General features: G+C 36.0%; 2 protein-coding genes across 2 annotated transcripts in view; both read right to left on the bottom strand.

Moving 5' to 3' along the window:
- Positions 1-9,624: 9,624 nt before the first annotated feature.
- Positions 9,625-9,963, bottom strand: LOC149130961 (uncharacterized). The gene has a single exon (XM_089343027.1). It carries the CDS (start codon positions 9,961-9,963, stop codon positions 9,625-9,627), a length of 339 nt encoding a protein of 112 aa, XP_089199153.1.
- An 8,718-nt stretch (positions 9,964-18,681) lies between these two features.
- LOC106877475 (neprilysin-1) overlaps positions 18,682-22,635 on the bottom strand; it is a 117,961-nt gene continuing 114,007 nt past the window's right edge. Inside the window, exons 20-22 of the mRNA XM_089342861.1 lie at positions 20,875-20,976; positions 19,759-19,835; positions 18,682-19,518 (exon numbers count right to left, since the gene is read on the bottom strand). Of these exons, the coding sequence (XP_089198987.1) occupies positions 19,419-19,518; positions 19,759-19,835; positions 20,875-20,976 (279 nt within the window). The 3' untranslated portion in view covers positions 18,682-19,418. The remainder of the gene's footprint in view (positions 19,519-19,758; positions 19,836-20,874; positions 20,977-22,635) is intronic.

Genomic DNA, 22,635 nt, shown 5'->3' with positions numbered 1-22,635 from the left:
ACAGCCTCCTTCAGCTTTGGGAACAACCTAAATTCACAGGGAGCATAGTCAGGGCTATTGGAATTGTGAGGGACAGTTTTGATGCCCATCTCTGCCAAGTAGTTGGTTCCAGGATGGAATTGTGGACAGGTGCATTATTCTGGTCTTTGATGACAAAATCTCTTCCTTACCTCCAAAAGTACTCCTTGCTGACTGACTGACCAGAGGGAACCCAGTGGATGTAAATATGTCTTTGCTGTCAAAGAAAGGGATCATCATGAGCTCTCAGTGAAATTGCTTTGCCTGGCGTCATGTGTCAGCGTAAGACAGATTCTTGGCTCATACAAGTTAATTCAAAAGCAGTCTGGAGCATTTCATAAGTTTCTGTAGCATTTTTGCCCAATTTAAAACAAAACCTTATAGCATATCAAGCTTCCAAATTGTCTTCACATCAAGACTACATTCTGCAAAACAAGTCAGTTATGACAAGCTGTGTTTAGTAAGGTGTGTTCAAAGTGCTGGTAGCACCATCTTCAACCTGGAATAACAAATTTGACAGGTCAGCTTATTAGATGTTTAGAGTGAGTTATCAGACTAGTCACTAATTTTTACTGAAGAAACCCAATTGGTCTAGGTGATAACCCCACTAAAATAAACATCAAAATGAAAGGAATAAAATAACAGCTTTCCAAGTTTAACTTGGTGTTTATTGAACAGGAAAGGTGTGAAATTTAATAAAATGACTTGTTAGATAATAAATGTCTGTAAGGAGGCATAGACAAAGATAGCAAAAGCTTTTATACCAAAGAGTTGGTAATACATCCATTGACAAACGTTCTATAACAAGAGCAAAAGGTTGCTGCGTTATTCCACATGAATGCTAAATGACATTAAACTAAGTTCAATGTCCATGAAGGTTTCTGAATGGACGTTAAAAGTCATGTTTGCTTAGTGAATATAACGTGTGCAAGAAGTAATCACATAGCAGTAACAGTTGTTGGCAGCTTAGATGCAGTAGAAAAGTAGTGGCATAGATGGCAAAAACAGCATTGCGTCGTGAGTCAGAGATTCCTGGTGACAATTCAGGATGGACTACTCCCTGAGCAAATTATGATCCTTTTTAAAAGCAAATGGTAGGCTCCACGATATGTGAAAAGATTATCCCGCCAAAATAACATGTAATCCATTTTAGTGGGTCTGATAGGTTTATTTGGGTGCAATGTTTAGGGTACAGTTTGTGCCTAAAAACTAACCAATCAGAGCAATGGTTACAACTGCTCTTTAAAGACAAATGTTTTCCACTATGTTTGCACAAAAACTATAAATACAAGGGAGAGAGAAAAGTTTTGTTCCTAATACTTTTGTCTAACCCATTCTGCTACAGATGTATAGTAATGAAATACTAAAATTACAATAATCTAGGACTGTTATAATTGCCTCTCCTAAAAAGGCCACAAACCCTCTGAAATGGACCTCATACCATGACCATCTCATCTATTACTCAGTCATAATCTATCTTGGATTTCTTTATTGAATCTGTCCAGTTTGTTGTTTTTGTTGTTGTTTCTGCTGTTTTGTCCCAGGACAGATATGGTGTGACAGTTCTGTCATCAAAGGTGTTCCAGCCAATGAGTGTTCTGTCTTTTATTCAAACACAGAGTACCCAGGATTACGTTGTGTACGTGTAATTCCTTGTTGTTCCCATTTGTTTAGCCCTAGGTCAACAGAGCTACACTTAAAAATGTGCCAGCTATGATCATCCTGTCTTTTATTAAAACATAGTGTATCCAGCGCTACATCCTGTAATGTGTCATTTCTTGTTCTTGTTGTTGTTATTGGTGGTGGTGGTGGTATTGTAGTATGTTTAGCCCCAGGCCAACTTTTAGCTAATACAGCAATGATCAAAAATGTTCCAAATGTGACCATCCAATCTTTATTCCGACACACTATATCGAGGATTACATTATCAAATGTGTCTTTGCTTATTGTTGTTGTTGTTTAACTGGTGATTAACCCTAATCCAGCATGACCAAAAGCTCTCCATATGTGAACACCCCGTATATTACTCAGGTATAAAATATCTAGTGTGACTTTATTTAATGTGTCCATCTTATCTGAAGACGGTAAAGTGAGAAGTGAGGGAGATGTAGCTAAAGTTTCAAACAGATCGACCGATTCCTTAAAGGAGACTTCGTTAACTCCTATAATGCAAGTATTTTCAAGGTACATAACTCTATCACGACTAAATAAGAGTGGTGTTTCTTGGAAATAAATTTCATCTTTGAATCTTTAACGGCCGGTAAGACACCTATGCTTGTTTATCCTCTTCTCCTCTACGTTACAGGCGGCGGTACCCGAGTTTGCAACCGATGCAGCAAGGATGGAGTCGAAGAACTTGTCGTTACTTTCAATTATTGTAATATGTTTCAATATATATTCTTCAATCATTCACGAAATTAGAAGCAGCACTCAACACACACACACACACACACACACACACACACACACACTGCTATGTAAATATACTTGTGTGTGTGTGTGTGTGTGTGTGTGTGTGTGTGTGTGTCTTTATGAAATTTGATACATGTATTTTCTGATCTTAGCAGAATAATTGAGTACTTATTGTATTGGTCTCTTTTGCCAAACACACACACACACGTATGTATGTATGTATACAATGGGGTTCTTTCACTCCCTGTCTAAGCAAACTCAGAAGAGTTAGGTTAGCCTGGAGCTATATGTCTTTTAATGAGGTATTCACTTCTCAATGTTGCCATATGCACAGTGGTGGTGGTGGTGGCAGCTACTGTTGCTGTTTAGCCCCTAGATCAGCCCCTATCCAACAGATCTATGATCAACAGCATCCTGGCTGTGACTATCCTGTATTCTTATAGGATTATATCACCCAGTACATCTCTCTTTATTGAAGATGGTAGGGTATGAGTTTGGAGCAAAATTTGGTTGTTATTTCTAGCAGGTTGAGCTACTTCTTAGTGACTTCTGGTTTTGGTTTCTCATAGATGTTAAGTAAATACAACCAATAGTATGGTTTACCAATGTACTTACCATCAGTAACACAGTTTACCATTGTAGATACTGACAGTGGTATAGTTTACTTCAGTAAGTAGATACCAGTTGTGGTGAAGAATGTGAAGAGTTAGAACAAATAATCACAATGTATTTTTCAAGCAAAATTTTATTGGGTCTCTCAATAAAGACTGACCATACTATTGAAGCAAGGAAATTATAGAAGACAAAAAAAAAGTGTAAGGTCACAGACTTTGCTATACTACCATACCATGTGATAATAGAATGGATACCAAAGAAATTGAGAAAATAGAGAAATATCTTAATTACTTGTAGGGACACCATATTTCATGATGCAGCTATAACATACTACAAAGTATAATCTTTTCTACTCAAGGCACAAGGCCTGAAATTTTGGGGGGAGGTGGCCAGTATGCAATTGGTACTTAATTTATCAACCCCCAAAAGGATGAAAGGCAAAGTCAACCTTGGTGGAATTTGAACTCAGAACATAAAGACAGACGAAATAACACTAAGCATTTCACCTGGTTTGCTAACGTTTCTGTCAGCTTGCCACCTTGCCTGTCTTATATATTCTTTTCTACTCTAGGCACAAGGCCCGAAATTTTTAAGGGAGGGGGCCAGTCGATTAGATCAACCCCAATATGCAACTGGTGCTTAATTTATCGAGCCTGAAAAGATGAAAGGCAAAGTCGACCTCAATAAAATTTGAACTCAGAATGTAAAGATGGACGAAATACCGCTAAGCATTTTGCTAACATTTCTACCAGCTCACTGCCTTATACTACAAAATATATTAAACGCTTTATAAGTCAATACTGTGTTAGAAATGCTATTAAATCACTTGTTATGGTTATCTTTAGAGATAACCTTAACATAAAAGAAATATCTGGATCAAGGAAGAGAGATAAAGAGACTGTGGAAGACTAAGGGGACAATTATTCCTGTGGTAATTGGTGCGCTTGGCACCACACTCTGACCCAAACTGTTACCTAAGAGTCAGAAGGATATTAAAAATGAGACATATATTGTTGATCTGCATAAAAGTGCTGTCAAATATTCAACAAGAATCCTGAGAAAGATTCTTGAGATCTGAGGAGAATGATTATCATCAAACCTCAGGGACAACAACCTGATTAATTAGTATAGTATGTGATTTTTTAATATTTTTATGCGCCTTTTTGAAGCCTAGCCAGGCTTGTGGGCTCGGTTTCCTGGTTTCTATGGTGTATGTGTTCCCCTCAGCTGGACGAGATGCCAGTCCATCGCAGCATTACTCAAGAAACAGGAAGAAAGAGTGAGAGAAAGTTGGGGCGAAAGAGTACAACAGGGGTCGCCATTACCCCCTGCCAGAGCCTCATGGAGCTTTAGGTGTTTTCACTCAATAAACACACACAATGCACAGTCTGGGTATCAAAACCGTGATCCTCTGACCGTGAGTCTGCTGCCCTAACCACTGGGCCATTGCGCCTCCTATAGTATTTGATAGCTTCATAATAATAATAATAATGGTTTCTAATTTAGGCACAAGGTCAGCAATTTTTAAAGGAGACAATTACTTTAACTGGTACTTTATATTGTTGACCCAACCAAAAGGATGAAATGTGAAGTTGACCTTGGTGAGATTTCAACTTAGAATGTAAGGAACTAGAGCAAGTACTACAATGCATTTTTCCCAAAATTTTGACATTTCTTCCAGCTTGATGCCCTACTACTACTACTACTACTACTACTACTACTACTACTACTACTACTACTACTAATAATAATAATAATAATAATAATAATTTCTTTGATTAGCCACTGGGACATTAGATGAGGGGTACATCTCAAGAACAGTAAACAATTTGTCTCAGGGTTTACCTAAAAGATGAAGAAAAAGAAACTAAAAAGACAGTGAAATGCAATAAAAGTACACATGGTATACAAAGTATGTGATAACATAAATGATGCAGTCCTCCTGATACAGAAGAAACTCCAATCAGAGCCAGGATTAACTCGACTACCAAAGGCATGAGCCCTATCTCAACTATTATTCTCAAATCTATAGGTGCATGCTTAGAGTAGGGCCATTCACCTTCACCATTTTTGCCACAATCTCCCATCTTATTACAAATTTATTAGGAGGTAGCACTTCCTTCACTACTCTCATTTTCCTTTAACCCTTTCGATACCAACCCGGCTGAAACCACCTTTGGCTCTGAGTACAAATGTCATGTTTTCAAAAGTTCTGAATTAAAATCTTCCACCAAACCTTAGTCACAATTTATGTTCCTAACACTAGCTTAATGATAAATAAGTTATTTTACTAAATCCTTTGTTATATTTAAAATTGTTTGAAAGAAACACAGCACACCTTAACAGAAATATGGTAACAAAAGGGTTAAAAAGTTAACAAGGGCTTAACCAAAAAGGAAAGGTGTCTTTCCTTAATCCTTTCAGCCTTGTATAGCACTAGACCACCTGCCCTGCCTTGTTAAAGGTGGGTTGTGAGGCAATCCTCATGATGGATACAACTGACAGTTGGATTTGTCCAGTATCCAATAACAGCTGTTCAGTATAACTCTACAAGTCAGCAATATTTGGATGATGCACAATTGCATGCATCTCAGACAGTCCTATCTAGCAGTGCTTCTGTTCTTGGAGAGTTTATCTCAAACCAAAAGTGCTAGGCCAGGCCAGGGATTAAAAAAAAAAAAAAATTTTAATAAAAAATAAAAAAATAAAAATCATGCCTCCTCATTGATATGACTGTCCCAATCAATATAAACATATCTGTCAAGACCTACCAAAAACTGAGCAAGTATAAAGATCTTGAAATAGAAATTAGCAAAATGTGGAACCTGAAGACTAAAACAATACCTGTTGTCATAGGTGCTCTAGGAATGATAGCAAAAGGGGCTGATTGCTACCTAGCTCAGATACCAGGAAACCCCCATATCCTACGTAAAATACTATGCAATCTCAAATTTTAAAACAAACTCATTATTTTCTTATGGTTTCTTAAACATTCTCTAGAACAGCACTATGTACGAAACCAAATATATGGCACCCTAGGCATAACATCTACATGAACTTCTAACTTGTTGCCTCTTGAGGTCTCTGGATGAGACTTGGAGCCAACTTGTACAAATGCAAAGCAAAAGTCAAATATAAAATAATAATAATAATAATCCTTTCTACTATAGGTACAAGGCCTGAAATTTGGGGGAGGGGTCAGTCGATTATATCATCCCCAGTACTCAACTGGTACTTAATTTACTGACCCCAAAAGGATGAAAGGCAAGTTGACCTTGGTGGAATTTGAACTCAGAATATAGCGTTAACTGATTGGAAGTGTTATCATGTATGTTTTGTCTTGGTATAAAAGATGGGCTACAGCAAATATTCTACTCAATATCACAAATTTGTTTGTCAGTTGCTTGACCTTAACCAGTTGACCATGTCCATTGGTGGCTAATGATATGTGCATCTCTGATCATGAGCAGAAGTAGCCATGTGTTGAGAGGAATTCTTTGGGGTTTGAATAATTCACCTGTGGAAACATGGGTGTTTCATTCATCATCCTTAAACAAACCTTATTCAAGGACTTTATGAGTGGAATGGGCTTCTCAATTTGAAGAAAATGCTAACTGGGCCTCACCTGCAAGGTCATGGGCTATTTATCCTGATATGAGATGACCACGTTGTGCTCATATGGTTGTGGTGCATGTGCCTGGTGTATCCTTATCAGACAGGTAGTCATGATGGGTATATTGGGCTTCAGATATTTGTACCCCAGTGTCACTTTGATGGCATATGCTGCTCTCTCACTCAATATTAATAATAATAATAATAAATTCCTTATTTTAACACAAGGCCAGTAATTTTGAGTGGAAGGGGAAGTCAATTACATCATCTTCAATGTTTAACTGGTATTTGTTTTACCAACCCTGACAGGATGAAATCAATCTCAGCTGTATTTGAACTCAAAATGCATGAGACAGAAGAAAGGTTGCCAAGCAATTTGTCTGTCACACTGATGATTCTACCAGCTTGCTGCCTTAATAGTAATAATAATAATAATAATTTCTACTAGTCAATTAAAGTGCTCAGATGGTACTTATTTCATTGACCCCAAGAGGATAAACAGCAAAGTCGATCTCAGTGGAATTTGAACTCAGACTGTAAAGCCATAAATTCCACTAGGCATTTTGTCCGGTTTGCTAATGATTCTGCCAGTTCATTATCCTAATAATACTAAAAATAATAGTAATGATGATGATTTCAGATTTTGGCACAAGGCCAGAAATTTTAGGGGAAGGGGCTAGTTGATTACATCAACTCCGGTACTGAGCTGGTACATATCTTATCGACCTTGAAAGGATAAAAAGCAAAGTCAACCTCAGCAGAATTTGAACTCAGAATGTAAAGATGGGCAAAATGCTACTAAGCATTTTGCCTAGCGTACTAGTGATTCTGCCAGCTTGCTACTTTACATAATCATAATAATAATCTTTTCTATATTCACTACTGAGGGTTTATATAAAAGATTGGGGATAGCACAGGACAACACAACACAAAAAAAGTGGGATTTAATTGTGTAAAAAGGTAATAATAAAACTATAACAAATAAATTCCCCAAAGAGGTAGGCTTCCAAAGGTTGCTCATGGAAACTCCACCAAAACCACGATCGCCCTAACCTCTAGGGCATATGCCCTCTCCACTTCATCTACCTTCGATCTAGAGGCATGTGCTTAGAGTAGGCCCGTTCATTTGGGCCATTTGCACAATATTCAGCCACCTTTTAACAAAATTGCTGGGAGGCAACACTTCCCTCTCAACCCTCACTTTCTTTTTCAAGAGAAACATGAAAAAGTTGATGAGAGTTTGGCCAAACAGGAAAATGTCTGTCTTCAGCCCTTTCAACCTGGTCCACCACACAACCTCTTTTGCTAAAATCAAAGAAACACTGCCTGCCCTTCCCAGCTTAAGGAACGTGGCAGAGCAATCTTTGCAAAGGACTCAGCTGATGGCCCAGTCCATCCTACATGTGACAGCAGGATTCAACATAAATCTACAAGTTAGCAATGCTTGGGCATTGGACAAGAGCTTGCAGGATAGTTTTGTCACTCTGCTCACACCTCACTCTTGCCCAGCTGACAGCACTTCCATGCTTGTAGAGTTTATCCCGCTGTCTGTGTGTATATGTATATATATAGTTTTAGGGAAAATTGAGTTTTTACCTGTAATTTTGGATTTTTATCCCTAATATTATTATTATATATATATATATATATATATATATATATATATATATATATATATATATACATACATACATACACACATTTGTATCGTGGATGATATTTTCAGCTGTTACAACTATATCTGATTCTTTAAGTGCATCAATTCTGTTTATTTACATAAATTTACCAGATTGCTGACATTTATCAATGGTTTATCCCATTCGTGTTGATGCTCCATTTTGTATCATTAATAAAATTGTTGGCATTTTTGACAACACAGGTATGCTAATGATAATAATAATAACTAGCTGGATCCGTGAAAAAGTTACAGAAAACAAAACATGTAAGCATCTGTAAACAGTGTACTGGTGTCATGAGAAATGTTTGCATATTATGACTGTGTGTCTTTACGTTCTGACTTCAAATTCTGCCAAGGTCGACTTTACCATTCATCCTTTCAGGGTCGATAAATTAAGCACCAGTTGTGTAATGGGGTAGATCAGACGCAGGAAAGTATATTGTGACAGTTACAGAATAGAGAAAGTAATGTAACACCAATAACTATATAATCCAACCAAAATGTCTCAGTTACACAAACATAAACAGAATTACTATTTAACCTTAAAATACATCGTACTTATTCAAAGAACCTTCTTGGTTTAGTGGTATTCTTTTATTCTTTTACTTGTTTCAGTCATTTGATGGTGGCCATGCTGGGGTACCACCCTTTAGTCGAAGAAATTGACCCCTGGACTTATTCCCTGTAAGTCTGGTGCTTATTCTATCAGTCTCTTCTGCTGAACAGCTAAATTACAGGGACACAAACGCACCAACATTGGTTGTCAAGCAATGATGGTGGTGGTGGGACACAGACACAAACACACACAAACATACATACATACATACATACATACATACATACATACATACATATATATATATATATATGACGGGCTTAAAGGTGGTGGTGAGGCTGGCTGGTGCAATTTTGTAGTTTGCTGGTATGCTGAGAGAGATCCAGCGGGTCCCTAACTGGTTCCCCAATCTTAAAGGTGTAATGTAGATGTGTAATGATGGAGTGGCTGGTGTGGTGGTGATGCTAGCTGGTGTGGTGTGGATGCTAGCTGGTGCGGTGGTCTTCCTCACAGTACTTCATGGTAGAACAACATTTTGTGTGTATGTCACTCCACGTTTTTGGCCTTGTCTGTTATCCTAGTTGAGTATCAACTCTTACTTTGATATTGTTCATAGCTCGTGTTCTTGAAAATGCAACATATAATTGGCCATGGGAAAATACCAGTTGAGGCAAATGTAGTCCAACATTTTCAAATGCTTTCCCTTGAGCCTTATTATCATTGAATATGCAAGTCAAAGTGGAAACTGAAGTCTGTTGAGTTTGAATGGAATATTTGCATCACTTGGGTTAAGTTTAATTTTGAGAATTAGAACTGTACGACCTCTGTTGTAGACTGTTACCAATGATGCCTCTACACAATGTTCATGAAGTCTTTGCACTTTCATGTGAGTTCCATTACATAATCCTTGACTGATCAAAGGATTTCTTAGCAGCATTACAATAGCCCCTACTTTTAAGTTGAGGCCATGTGGAGGCATATCAGATGGAGTGAATGAGTTTATGAATTCAACTGGATAGTTCTGAACCTCCTCTTCATTATTGCAGGACACCAAATCTGTGCTTAAGTACATTTTAAGTGCCTCTGGTATAATATTAAGAACTTTTTCATTTATTGCAAGACAGAATTTTTAGGAGATAAAATTACTTGTTTTTCCATTTCTTCTGGTGTGCAGTTGTTGAAAATTTAGAGGTACATCATCATCATCATCATCATCATCGTTTAACGTCCGCTTTCCATGCTAGCATGGGTTGGACGATTTGACTGAGGACTGGTGAAACCGGATGGCAACACCAGGCTCCAATCTAAATTTGGCAGAGTTTCTACAGCTGGATGCCCTTCCTAACGCCAAATGTACAAATTGAAATACAAAAGAACAAAATAATAAATGGATTTATGAATGGAAGTTTGGTAATTGTATTTATTTCCACCACGTGACACTTATTATTGCAAATGTTTTAACAAACCTAAACTATACACACACACAAATACATTCATATATATATATATATATATATATATATATATATATATATATATATATATGTTTCGAGTTGTAGATGTAATTCAAAGAGGCCAGCCTTGTCATATTCTGTGTGAGGTTGAATCTCCCTGAGAACTACGTTAATGTTATGCATGTCTGTGGAGTACTCAGCCATTTGTGAGTTAATTTTATCCTCCTGTTGTAATGAGAAGTGAAATTGACAGCCAATACTTGCTGTGTCTATGTATCTATGTATCCACTGTCTCTCTCTCACTTTCTCTTTCACTTCATTTGTGTCCCTCTTCTCTCCTGCTTTTGATTTAACAATGTGTATATGTATCTATGTATCTATTTCTCTTGCGATGTGATAAACATTTAAAAACACAAAACAAACGCCATCACCACTCACTGTCTCTTTCACTCTCTCTCTTTCTCTCTCTCTCTCTCTCTCTCTCTCTCTCTCTCTCTTTCTCTCTTACGTCCTCTCTCAAACATTTAAAAACACAAAATGAATGCCGTCACCACTCACTGTCTCTTTCACTTTCTCTCTTTCTCTCTCACGCTCTCACTTTCTCTCTCACGCTCTCACTTTCTCTTTCTCTCTTCCTCTCTGTCCTCCTCTCTCTCGCTTTGCCACTTCTTTGAAGTAAGTGTGACTCACACAACAGGTACGTACAAAAACAAAAAGTTAGTGTATTAATATTATTGATAATAATCCTTTCACTGGTACTTGATTTATCAACCTCGAAAGGATGAAAGGCAAAGTTGACCCCTGTGGAATTGAACTCAGAATGTAAAGGTGGACGAAACGCTGCTAAACATTTTGCCTAGCATCCTAACGATTCTGCCAGCTCTCTGCCTAGAAGAAGAAGAAGAAGAAGAAGAAGAATTGTTTCTAATTTAGGTACAAGGCCAACTATTTTGTGAGGAAGGGGCTAATAGTACTCAACTTGAGTACTTAATTAGTACTTTATTTCATTGACCTTGCAAGGCATTTTATTTCTGACAGTCTAATGATTCAGTGGGTTTGCAGTGGAAGTAGTAGTAGTAGTCTTCATAATTTTGGCATAAATCCAGCAATTTTGTGGGACGGGGTAAACAGATTACATCGACCCCATTACTTGATTAGTACTTTATTCTCTTGACCCTGAAAAAATGAAAAATAAAGTTGACCTCAGTGAAATTTGAATTCAGAAACTCAGAACATAACCCTTTCTACTATAGGAACAAGGCCTGGAATTTGTGGGGTGGGGGATAGTTGATAACATTGATCCCAGTACTTGACTGATACTTATTCTATTGACCCCGAAAGGACGAAAGGCAAAATCAACCTTGACAGAATTTGAACTCAGAATATAAAAATGGATGAAACACCACTAAGCATTTTGTCCAGTGTGCTAATGATTCTGCTAGTTCACCACCTTAATAATAATAATCATGGCTTTTGATCTTAACTGATTGGAAGTGTCATCATGTCTTGGTATAAAAGATGGGTTACAGCAGATATTCTGCTCAGTACCACAGATTTGCTTGACCTTAACGAGTTGAGCATGTGCCTTAGTGGCTGACAATATGTGCATCTTTGATCATGCGCAGAAATAGTGGAAGAGCATCATAGCCATGTGTTGAGAGGAACTCTTTGGAGTTTGAATAATTCACCTGTGGAAGCATGGGTGTTTTGTTCAACATCCTTAAACAACCCTTATTCAGGGACCTTTTGAGCAGGATGGGCTCCTCAATTTGACGAAAATTCTAACTGGGCCCCACCTGCAAGGTCATGATCTGTTTATCTTTATATGAGATGACCATGTGAAGCACATATGGTTGTGATGCATGTGCCTGGTGTACCCTTATCAGACAGATAGTTATGATGGGTATACTGAGCTGCATGTATTTTACCCCAGTGTCACCTTGATGGCATGCACTGCTCTCTCACATAATAATGATAATAATACTTTCTACTATAGACGCAAGGCCTGAAATTATTTGGGGAGAGGGCTAGACTGATACTATTTTATTAAACCTGAAAGGATGAAAGGCAATGTCAGCCTCAGTGGAATTTGAATTCAGAATGTAAAGACAGACAAAATGCAGCAAAATATTTTGTCTAATGTACTAAGTTCTACCAGCTCACCACCTTTATAATAATAATAATAATAATAATAATAATAATAATGATAATAATAATAACAAGAGCCCTGAGAGAATGCAAACCTCCACCAAGGCAATATCAACATCCTCTCAATGATTAGTAAAAATTGATTTTTAAAATGAGAATATCTGAAATAAACTCGACTGCTCTCACAAATGGGAATACTAAAAATGAACCCGACTGCTCTCAAACATTAATTAAAAAAATAGGGAAAATAATCCAGAATCCTTGTCTGGTATCAGATCAATCCAAAAATCTAATCAGTTCATGCCAGTCACGGGGCCAAACATCCCTGAAAGTTTCATCAGAATCCATCCAGCAGTTCTTGAGATATCTTGTCCACGGACAAACAAACATGACTGAAAACAACACCTACACCTTCGCTAAGGCGGAGGTAATAATAATGATAAAAATAATAACAACAGAGGCCCAAGGCAATGTCATGGATAGAATGAAATTAATATCTTTGCTCTTTGATCTCACCTATAGAAAAAAGATCAATACCAAGAAAACCAAGAAAACCAAGAAAGCAGATGTGAAATATTTTTATACTTTATGAGTTTATTTGAATTTCATTTAAGGTACATTTCTTTAAAAATCCTTCTTTTATTTTTGGTTTTTGGTTATTCACATCATCAAGAAAATTAGTTCATGTTTTCCGTGACAACCTTATAAATAGAAGAAGAAGAAGAAGAAGAAGAAGAGGGAAGAAGTAGAAAGAGGCTGAAGAAGAGAATAATAATAATAATAATAATAATAATAATAATAATAATAATAATAAGAAGAAGAAGAAGAAGAAATACAGGATAGTTGAAAAAGTAGAGGTAGAAAACAGGAGAAGAAGGGGGAGGAAGTGTAAAAGGAACACGATATGAAGAAGAAAAAGCTTTTGTTTAATGTTTTAAAAATAAGAAATATTTTGGGTTACTTTTTTATATGTGTAGAAATAAAAGTAGAGTTTATTATTAAATAACACAAAGTGGCTCAGAATGGACACGTAGCAATAGAATAGGACATAAAAAGATTTCAGGAGATGAGCGTAGCACAGAAAAACAACAATAACAATAGAACAATAGTAATAATGATGACAATGGGAATGTTTCTTTATTAATAAATATGCTTACTTTATTATTATTATTATTATTGTGGAGGTGCAATGGCCCAGTGGTTAGGGCAGCGGACTCACGGTCATAGGATCGCGGTTTCGATTCCCAGACCGGGCGTTGTGAGTGTTTATTGAGCAAAAACACCTAAAGCTCCACAAGGCTCCGGCAGGGGATAGTAGTGAACCCTGCTGTACTCTTCCACCACAACTTCCTCTCACTCTTTCTTCCTGTTTCTGTTGTGCCTGTAATTCAAAGGGTCAGCCTTGTCACACTGTGTCATGCTGAATATCCCCGAGAACTATGTTAAGGGTACACGTGTCTGTGGAGTGCTTAGCCATTTGCACATTAATTTCATGAGCAGGCTGTTCCATTGATCGGATCAACTGGAACCCTCGACGTCGTAAGCGATGGAGTGCCAACAACAATTATTATTATTATTATTATTATTATTATTATTATTATTAATAATAATAATAATAGTTTTAAATTTTGGCACAGGGCCAGCTGTTTTTTGAGGGGAGGGGCAAGTCGATTACATCAATTCCAATACTTGACTGGTACTTATTTTATCAACCCCAGAAGGATGAAAGGCAAAGTCAACCCCGGGGAAATTTGTACTCAGGACGTAAAAACAGATGAAATGCCACTAAGCATTTTGTCCAGCATGCTAATGGTTCAGCCAGCTTGCCACCTTGATAATAATAATCATAATGATGATGATGATGATGATGATGATGATGATTTTAAATTTTGGCACAAGGCCAGCAATTTCAGAGGATAGGGTAAGTTGGTTACATCGATCCCCAGTGTTCAACTGGTACTTATCTTATTGACACCAAAAGGATGAAAGGCAAAGTCAACCTCAGCTGAATTTGAACTTAGAACATGACAACAGATGAAATGCTGCTAATTATTTCACCCGGTGTACTAACAAGTCTGCTAGCTCGCCACCTTAATAATGATAATAATAATAATAATAATAATGACAATTCTTCCTCAGGCCAGCAACTTTGAAGGGAGGGTGCAAGTCACTACGATTGACTCCAGTACTTGACTGGTACTAGTCTCATTGACATCAAAAGAATGAAAGGCAAAGTTGACTTTGGTGAGAGTTGAACTCAGAATGCACAGACCCAGTATCAATGCTCCATAGCATTTTATCCAACTCTTTTACAATACTGCTTTAATAATAATAATAATAATAATAATAATAATAATAATAATAATAATAATAATAATAATAATAATAACAATAATAATAATAATGATAATGATATCCTTTTTACGATAGGTTGTGAACAGTGTATATGCATTAAGTGATACAAAGATGGGTATATATATGTGTGTGTGTGTGTGTGTGTGTGTGTATACACACACACACACACACACACACACACACACAATCATGTGTTTGTGTGTGCATGTGCATATTTAACACAAAACAAGAGTTTGTAAAATATTTTGTTACATCAGTTTTCCTGTGTTTCATTAACAAAGTGATTATCAATGACACAAACTACATAATCCAATTGCATTGTCAAATCATCAGAGATACATTCACTGGTTCTGCAACAACTGTATCAAATTAGGCTCAAATGTTTACTTATATATATATATGTATGTATGTATATATACATTCCATCAGGGTGATTTTCATTATCTTAAACTTAGAATGTTGTTGTGTGACTCCATTTTAGCCCAGATCGATAAAACACCAGTGATAAAAAAATAGAAAATGTAAAAAGGGGGTCCAGTTGTAATCATGCCATCATTTATTCAGGCCATCTACACTATCCAGCGTGTCCTTCCTTTACATAAGATAATAGTGCTTGATTTCCAAGAGACTTGATTGCTATTTCAAGCTTAAGAAAAAATGTGTAAAAACAAGAGTATATTTTAATTGAATTGTTTGATTACTTTTATTATCATCAAGAACATGGAATTTGAGGAACAAAAACAAACAAAAATAAAAACATTGCAAGTGTGAGGTGCCAAAGAACTCGACAGAACAAATATATACATTGCTTCATGTATTATTTATATTTTTATATATATTAATGTAAATATCTTTTGGTAACACGTTAAATACAGATGGTAGAACAGACAAACTTTAATACATTAAACATCATATACCAAGCTAACTCATTACAAAAATGGGTTTTACAGGAAATGCAATTTCACACCAAGATTCAATGAAATTTGTATAAATTTAGCAAATGAAGCTATTGAGTATGTTTTCCTTTTTCTTTTCTGTCTAAAAAAATCCCAAATATATATAAAAAATTTGTTATGAAAGAATCAAATGAAAAATAGAGGGTTTAGATAAAGGGTAAGAATCTGAGTTTATTTTAAAACTGAGTGATGAGATTGTGATATAACACAGTTAAGATGATAACGTATGCTCACACACACTCATATATATATATATATATATATATATATATATATATATATATATATATCAATTTCTGTTCATTCACCGAGAAGCAATAAATTATAGAATTCAATATATAAATGGAGAGTATTCTTAAATACATTATTTCCAAAAGGTTCGTAATTTCCAGTACTGTCAGTTTCATGTTTTTGTCCTTCCAGCTGGTAACCTGAGCTACGTATATTTTTTTATGTTGACTGAAGAGGGTAGTATTACATAGTGATTATCTTACATAATTACTCCATACATGTGTATTAAATACAGTCAAAATATCAATTTTGGTCTTGTTATTATTCTGAAAATCCTTTCTACTATAGGCACGAGGCCTGAACATTTTGGAGGAGGAGAAAGCTAGTGAATTTCATCAACTCCAGTATTCAATTGGTACTTATTATTTCATTGACTTCAAAAGGATGAAAGGCAAAGTCAACCATAATCATTTATATGTATTACATTGTTTCATTGCAAACTGTACAGTCTTATGGCTGTTTCATTTGTTTGACAAGATCATGTGATTGAAAATTTCAGCAGTTCATAAATAAACATAAATATTGAATGATTCTCAACATTTTCAGTCTTGATAGTGGCTACAACTGATACTATTAGCACTGGTATATATGTATATATACATATATGTATATGCATATGTGTGTGTGTGTATATATATATATATATATATATATATATATATATATCAGCAGTGGCAGCAGTATTTAACGTTTTGGTATGGTTTTTATGGCTAGATATCCTTCCTAAAGTATGTGTATGTTCATATATACCTATATCTGTTTATATATGTGTATATACAGCCATACACCTTTTTGTCTGTTTCTTTATCCATCCATACACACATACATACACATATACATGCTATCCCCTGTGCTGGTGATGCAAATTCATACATAATTCAACAGTTATCAAATTAGATACCTTCCCAAATGGTAACTGTTAAAGCTGAAATAACACAATCTACAGAATACTAACTGGTGCCTCTGCTTAACCTGGGGCATCCGATGAAAAGAACAAATATTGCTAATGTAGCTAAGCCAACCACATGACCTGAACTAACCAATGAAAGCCTAAATATTCTTACCAAGAAGCCATTTCAAATTTCTTTTAAATTATCTTCACTCTGACTCTAAACATCTAATAATATTGCCACGCCCTGCACTCACAAAACTTTAAATGTGAAGCTGAGTCAAACTCATTTCATATACATATATTAATTATATACTTTATAAGAATAGAGGTGACAGCAACTTTGAAGTTTCAGCTTGCTAGCTTTCGTTGGATTGTCTGATGACAACTTGCAGACCAAAAGTTCAAAGTCACTGTCACCCTTCTTCTTTTCAAAGTGTAATAGATATGTACTCTACAAGAAAGTAGAGAATATAGAGTAATTCTTCAGTTTACTGTTAAATCGCCTTTATTAGAACTTGACATAAAGATAGACATTAATATATATACATGTATGTATACACACACACACACACACACACACACACACACACACACACACACATGCATACATACATATGCATGCATATCTATGTGTATATAATATTTAGACAAACTAAATTATAGAAAACAACTGGAGATTTATACAGAAATATAAACATACATTGCTGTATATACCTTGAGTTATTCTTCAATCAGCAGGTCTACATAGCATTGTGTGTGTGTGTGCACATGTGAGAGGGCGAGAGAAAGAGAGAGAGAGAGAGAAGTGTGTGTTAATGAAGTGATGTAGAGGGCAACACATTAATTACACATAATAATAATTACATTCATATATAATAATAATAAGTAATTCTTTATAATTTTGGTAGAGGGTCAGCAAATAGAAGAAAATGGGACAAGTTGATTACATTGACCGCAGCACTTGGCTGCAACTTTTCTTTGATCAACCCTTAAAGGATGAAAAGTAAAGTTGACCTCACCAGTATTTGAACTCAAAACGTAAAAAGCTAGAGGAAATGCTGCTAAGCATTTTTGGCATGAGCAAATGATTTTGCCTGTTTACTTCCTTAATTATAATAATTGTTTCAAATTTTGGCACAAGGCCAGCAATTTTAGGGAGATGAGGAACTAGTCAATTTTATTGACCCCAGATATTGATTTTTTAACTGATACTGCATTTTATTGATCCTGTAAGGATGAAAGGCAAAGTCGACCTTAGTAAAATTTGAACTCAGAATATACCAGCAGACAAAATACCGCTACGCATTTCACCCAGTGTGCTAATGATTCTGCCAGCTCACTGCCTTAATAATAATAATAATAATAATAATAATAATAATAATAATAATAATAATAATAATAATAATAATAATAATAATAATAGTAGTAGTAGTAGTAGTAGTAGTAGTAGTTGGAAAGTACAGATAGCATGGTACTGTAGGTTGCAGGTAGCAAGTCCACTACTCATGCAAAACTCCAGGAGTTCCAACAAAACCCGAGTTAAATTGCAGAATAACAATCAAATAATAATAATAATAATAATAATAATAATAATAATGTATACAGTGCTCATGTATACACACTCACACGAATGTACACACACACATACGCATACACACACACACACACACACACACATATATTAAGATTTACTTTGTGTTAAAATATGTTGATACAGGAGAGAAAGTGGTAGAAACAGTCCACTGCTGGAGGTGATAGAGTGAGAGAGGGGAGAGAGGTAGAGTCAATTGTGAGAGGTAACACAGACTACTATACAACTAAAGATACACAAATCCTCCAGATGTACAAAACTCTTGGGTGAAGAAGGAAGCAGTGTTGAAACGTCAACAACAACAGACAACAGATATAACTCCATCCTATGCTGCACAACTACTCTATCCAGATATAACTCCACACACACACTATCATATTATACACAACACCACACAGATATAATTCCACTTACATTACCATACTGTACACAAACACCACACAGATATAACTCTCCCCCCATAACCATACTGTACGACAACTGTACAGGTGTAGCTCCAGCCACACTCCCATTCAATACAGCAGCTCTACACAGATATAACTCCATCCACCCACCCACACAACCATACTGTACACAACTCTACATAGACATAACTCCACCTACCACACTACCACATTATACCCGACATAACACAGATGTAACACCACTCACCCTCATTGTATCGGCATAGATATAGCTCCACCCATACTTTTATACTATGCACAACTTTACACAGACATAATTCCACCCACCCACATTACCATATTTTACACAATTTAATACAGATATAACTCCACCCACCTACTCACATTGCCATCCAATACATGACTCCACACAAATTTACCACCATCCACTCTCACACTACCATACTGTACATTTCTGCTCTGGATTCATATAGGATCCTTGTTTGCAGTTGAAGACTTGAGAAAATTCTGGAGAATTCTGCAGTGGACCAATGACTCTGCAAGAGAAAGAAAATGACATAGAATGGTATCTATGGAACAGCATTGCCACAGCAACTAATTTTCCATATTCTTATCTCTGACATCACAGACATTCTATCTATATACATGTGTACCTATTGTAGAAGAAAGAGTGAGAGAAACAGACAGACAGATAAACAGAGAGAGGGAGAGAAAGTGAGTGGAGATGATAAAGTTATGTTGATAAAAGATGAAGAACATTGTAGTAACAAACAAACCTAAATCTTCCCGGACTGTGATGGTTTGTCTGAATTCTATTAATGGCAGCTTCTCGACGCATTGAGCCACACCAAACCTGGATGAATAAACACAAGCAACAGTATATGATCAGGTGTATATAATACAAGATTTTTTATATAATACCAAATCTAGGTGAATAAACACTAACAACAGTTGATAATTAGGTGTGTATAATATAGATTATTTTAGACAACCAAATCAAAATTGGGGGAATAAACACAAACAACAGTAGGTAATCAGGTGTGTAAAGCAGAGGATATTTTATACAACCACACAAAAGTTGGGTGAATAAACACAAACAAGTAGATAGTCAAGTGTGTATAATACAAGTAGATAGTCAAGTGTGTATAATACAACTATACCAAATCTAGATGAATAAACACAAACAGTAGATAATCAAACATATATAATACAGGATCTTTTATATATACACACCAAATCTGAATGTGTAAACACAGTTCTGACAATCAATGCCCTAAATAAAGGGCTCTGATTTAGGCATAAGTCTAACAGTTTTGAGGGGAGAGAGAGCAAATTGATTACATTGACCCCAGTATTTGACTGGCATTTCATTTTATCAACCCTCATAAGGATGAAAGAAAAACGTTGCAGGATTTCAGATCAGATTGTAAAGAACACAGAAGAAAGGTTACTAAACGTTTTGTTCAGCATGCTAACAATTCTCCCAGTTAGCTGCCTTAATAATGATTCTTTCTATTATAGGCAAAAGGCCAGAAATTTTTTAAGGAAGAGGACTAACCAATTATATCAGCCCCAGAGCTCAACTGGTACTTATTTCAATGACCCCCCAAAAAATGAAAGGCAAAGGTGACTTCGTAGAGATGGATGAAATGCCATTAAACATTTTCTCCAGCATATTAACGATTCAGCCAGCTCACCTTATATATATATATATATATATGTACACATGTACATTTATATATACATATACATATACATATACATATACATATACATTTACAATAATAATAACAGCAACAACAATTATAACAAGAGTGATAATTTTTTAACTTAGAGGAATGCAACTACAGACAGACAAAAATAGAGAAAGGAAGGAAGGAAGAGATACTCACATGGGCAAAATTGAGGAAAAACATTTGTTCAGGAGTGTAGGAGGAGAGACCTGGCAGTGTTTGTTCTTTACCTCCTGTTTTCTTCTTCCAATGTTCATAGGCCTGTGGGGCAGTTAAAGAGAAGCAAAAACTGAATATACTGCACTGGGATAACATGGGGGCACAAAAGGGAAAAACAGTGATGTAAAATAAGGTAACATGGAAATATGAAGAGGGACACTAAGATGGCCTGAAAGCGGGATAACAATATGGTGGTGGTGGTGGTGGTGGTGGTGGTGGCATGTAATGGAGTTAATATGGCAGTATGGAATGTGGCAACTGGCTGTTACGGAATGGGATAACATTTATATATGTATGTGTGTGTATGTATATATATATATATATAATAGACACGTGTGTATGTGTATATGCATGTATGTATGTATGTGTATATATTTTTATATATTTATATTTACATATACACACGCTAATACACGACTTATAATCCCCAATCCTGTTCATACAACGACTGGGGCAAACTAGTCGGTATACAGCCCTTACTCGGTATTACCTGTATCCTCCTGGGTTTGGTTAAATCCAATACCCTCCTCAACCTTATATATATATATATATATATATATATATATATATATATATATATATATATATATATAGTCAAAGTTGATCTCAGTGGAATTTGAACTCAGAATATAAAGATCCATGGAATGTCACTAAGCATTTTGTCCAGTGTGTTAATGAGCTGCTAAAGTCTTTGAAATTCTCTAGCACCTGATTATGCAAAGGATTCTTTCATAGTTGAAATTTGTTTGAGAAATTTGGAAGGTTACAATCCTCAAATTTGGCAGAAAAATTTTTTTCAAAGTTTCCATCTCTTTTGTCAAACATATAGATACACACACACACACACACACATGCATGTTTGATTTCATTTTAGATTTTTCAGATTTTTTTCTTAGCTTTTTATAGTTGGTTTAGAGTGGTAGAGTTTCTAAATCCATACCTGACGTTCCTCATTTTCAAGAATTGAATTTATTATATTTACGATTTGCATTATTTCTTATATACTGACTGAATCCATGCAGACTGTGCCACCAAAGGACTTTTTGATCATTGACATCATGCATCAGGCACCATGCATCAGTGGAGGAGACCTCCTTCGGTCATGAATGACCTTGGGATTGCACCCAGAAAGTTACCCTCCCAGGTACAAGTCCAGGCAAGATTGTTTATGGAAGGCCAGTAGTCGTCCATGCATACTAGCCTCCCCTCTCCACACCGCTGATATTATCCAAGGGAAAGGCAAATGCCAATACAACTTGGCACCAGTGATGTCGCAACTCATTTCTACAGCTGGAGCAATGTGAAATAAAATGTCTTGCTCAAGAAATCAACACGCAGCCCAGTCCGGGAATCAAACTCACAACCTCACGATCATAAGCTTGATGCTCTAGCCACTGCATCAGTAGTCACATGTTAATTTGTTTGGCACAGTCAAAATGTGACTGGTGATTTTTTTTTTTTTAATGTCATTAGCCATGTGTTAATTTTTGGGTGTGTGTTGTTTTTGCCTTCATGGAGGGTTGCACACAAACAACACTGCTTGTACAAATGGTGAAGCTTTAGGCGAGGGGGAAATATGCACTCAATCATGCACACACATTTTTATGTTAGTTGAGTCAGTTTCTTGCTACACTGGAATTCACAGGATCATCAGGCAAATCATGATAGTCAACACTAAATACACACACATACACACCTGTG

This window comes from Octopus bimaculoides, chromosome 26, assembly GCF_046866305.1.
Source record: "Octopus bimaculoides isolate indiv1 chromosome 26, ASM4686630v1, whole genome shotgun sequence".
Lineage (NCBI taxonomy): Eukaryota > Metazoa > Mollusca > Cephalopoda > Octopoda > Octopodidae > Octopus > Octopus bimaculoides.
This window is presented reverse-complemented; position numbering and strand designations above follow the sequence as displayed.

Bases quoted from the DNA above. Each gene is read 5' to 3' on its own strand.
- LOC149130961 (XM_089343027.1), bottom strand. From the start codon at position 9,963: ATGTACTTAAGCACAGATTTGGTGTCCTGCAATAATGAAGAGGAGGTT.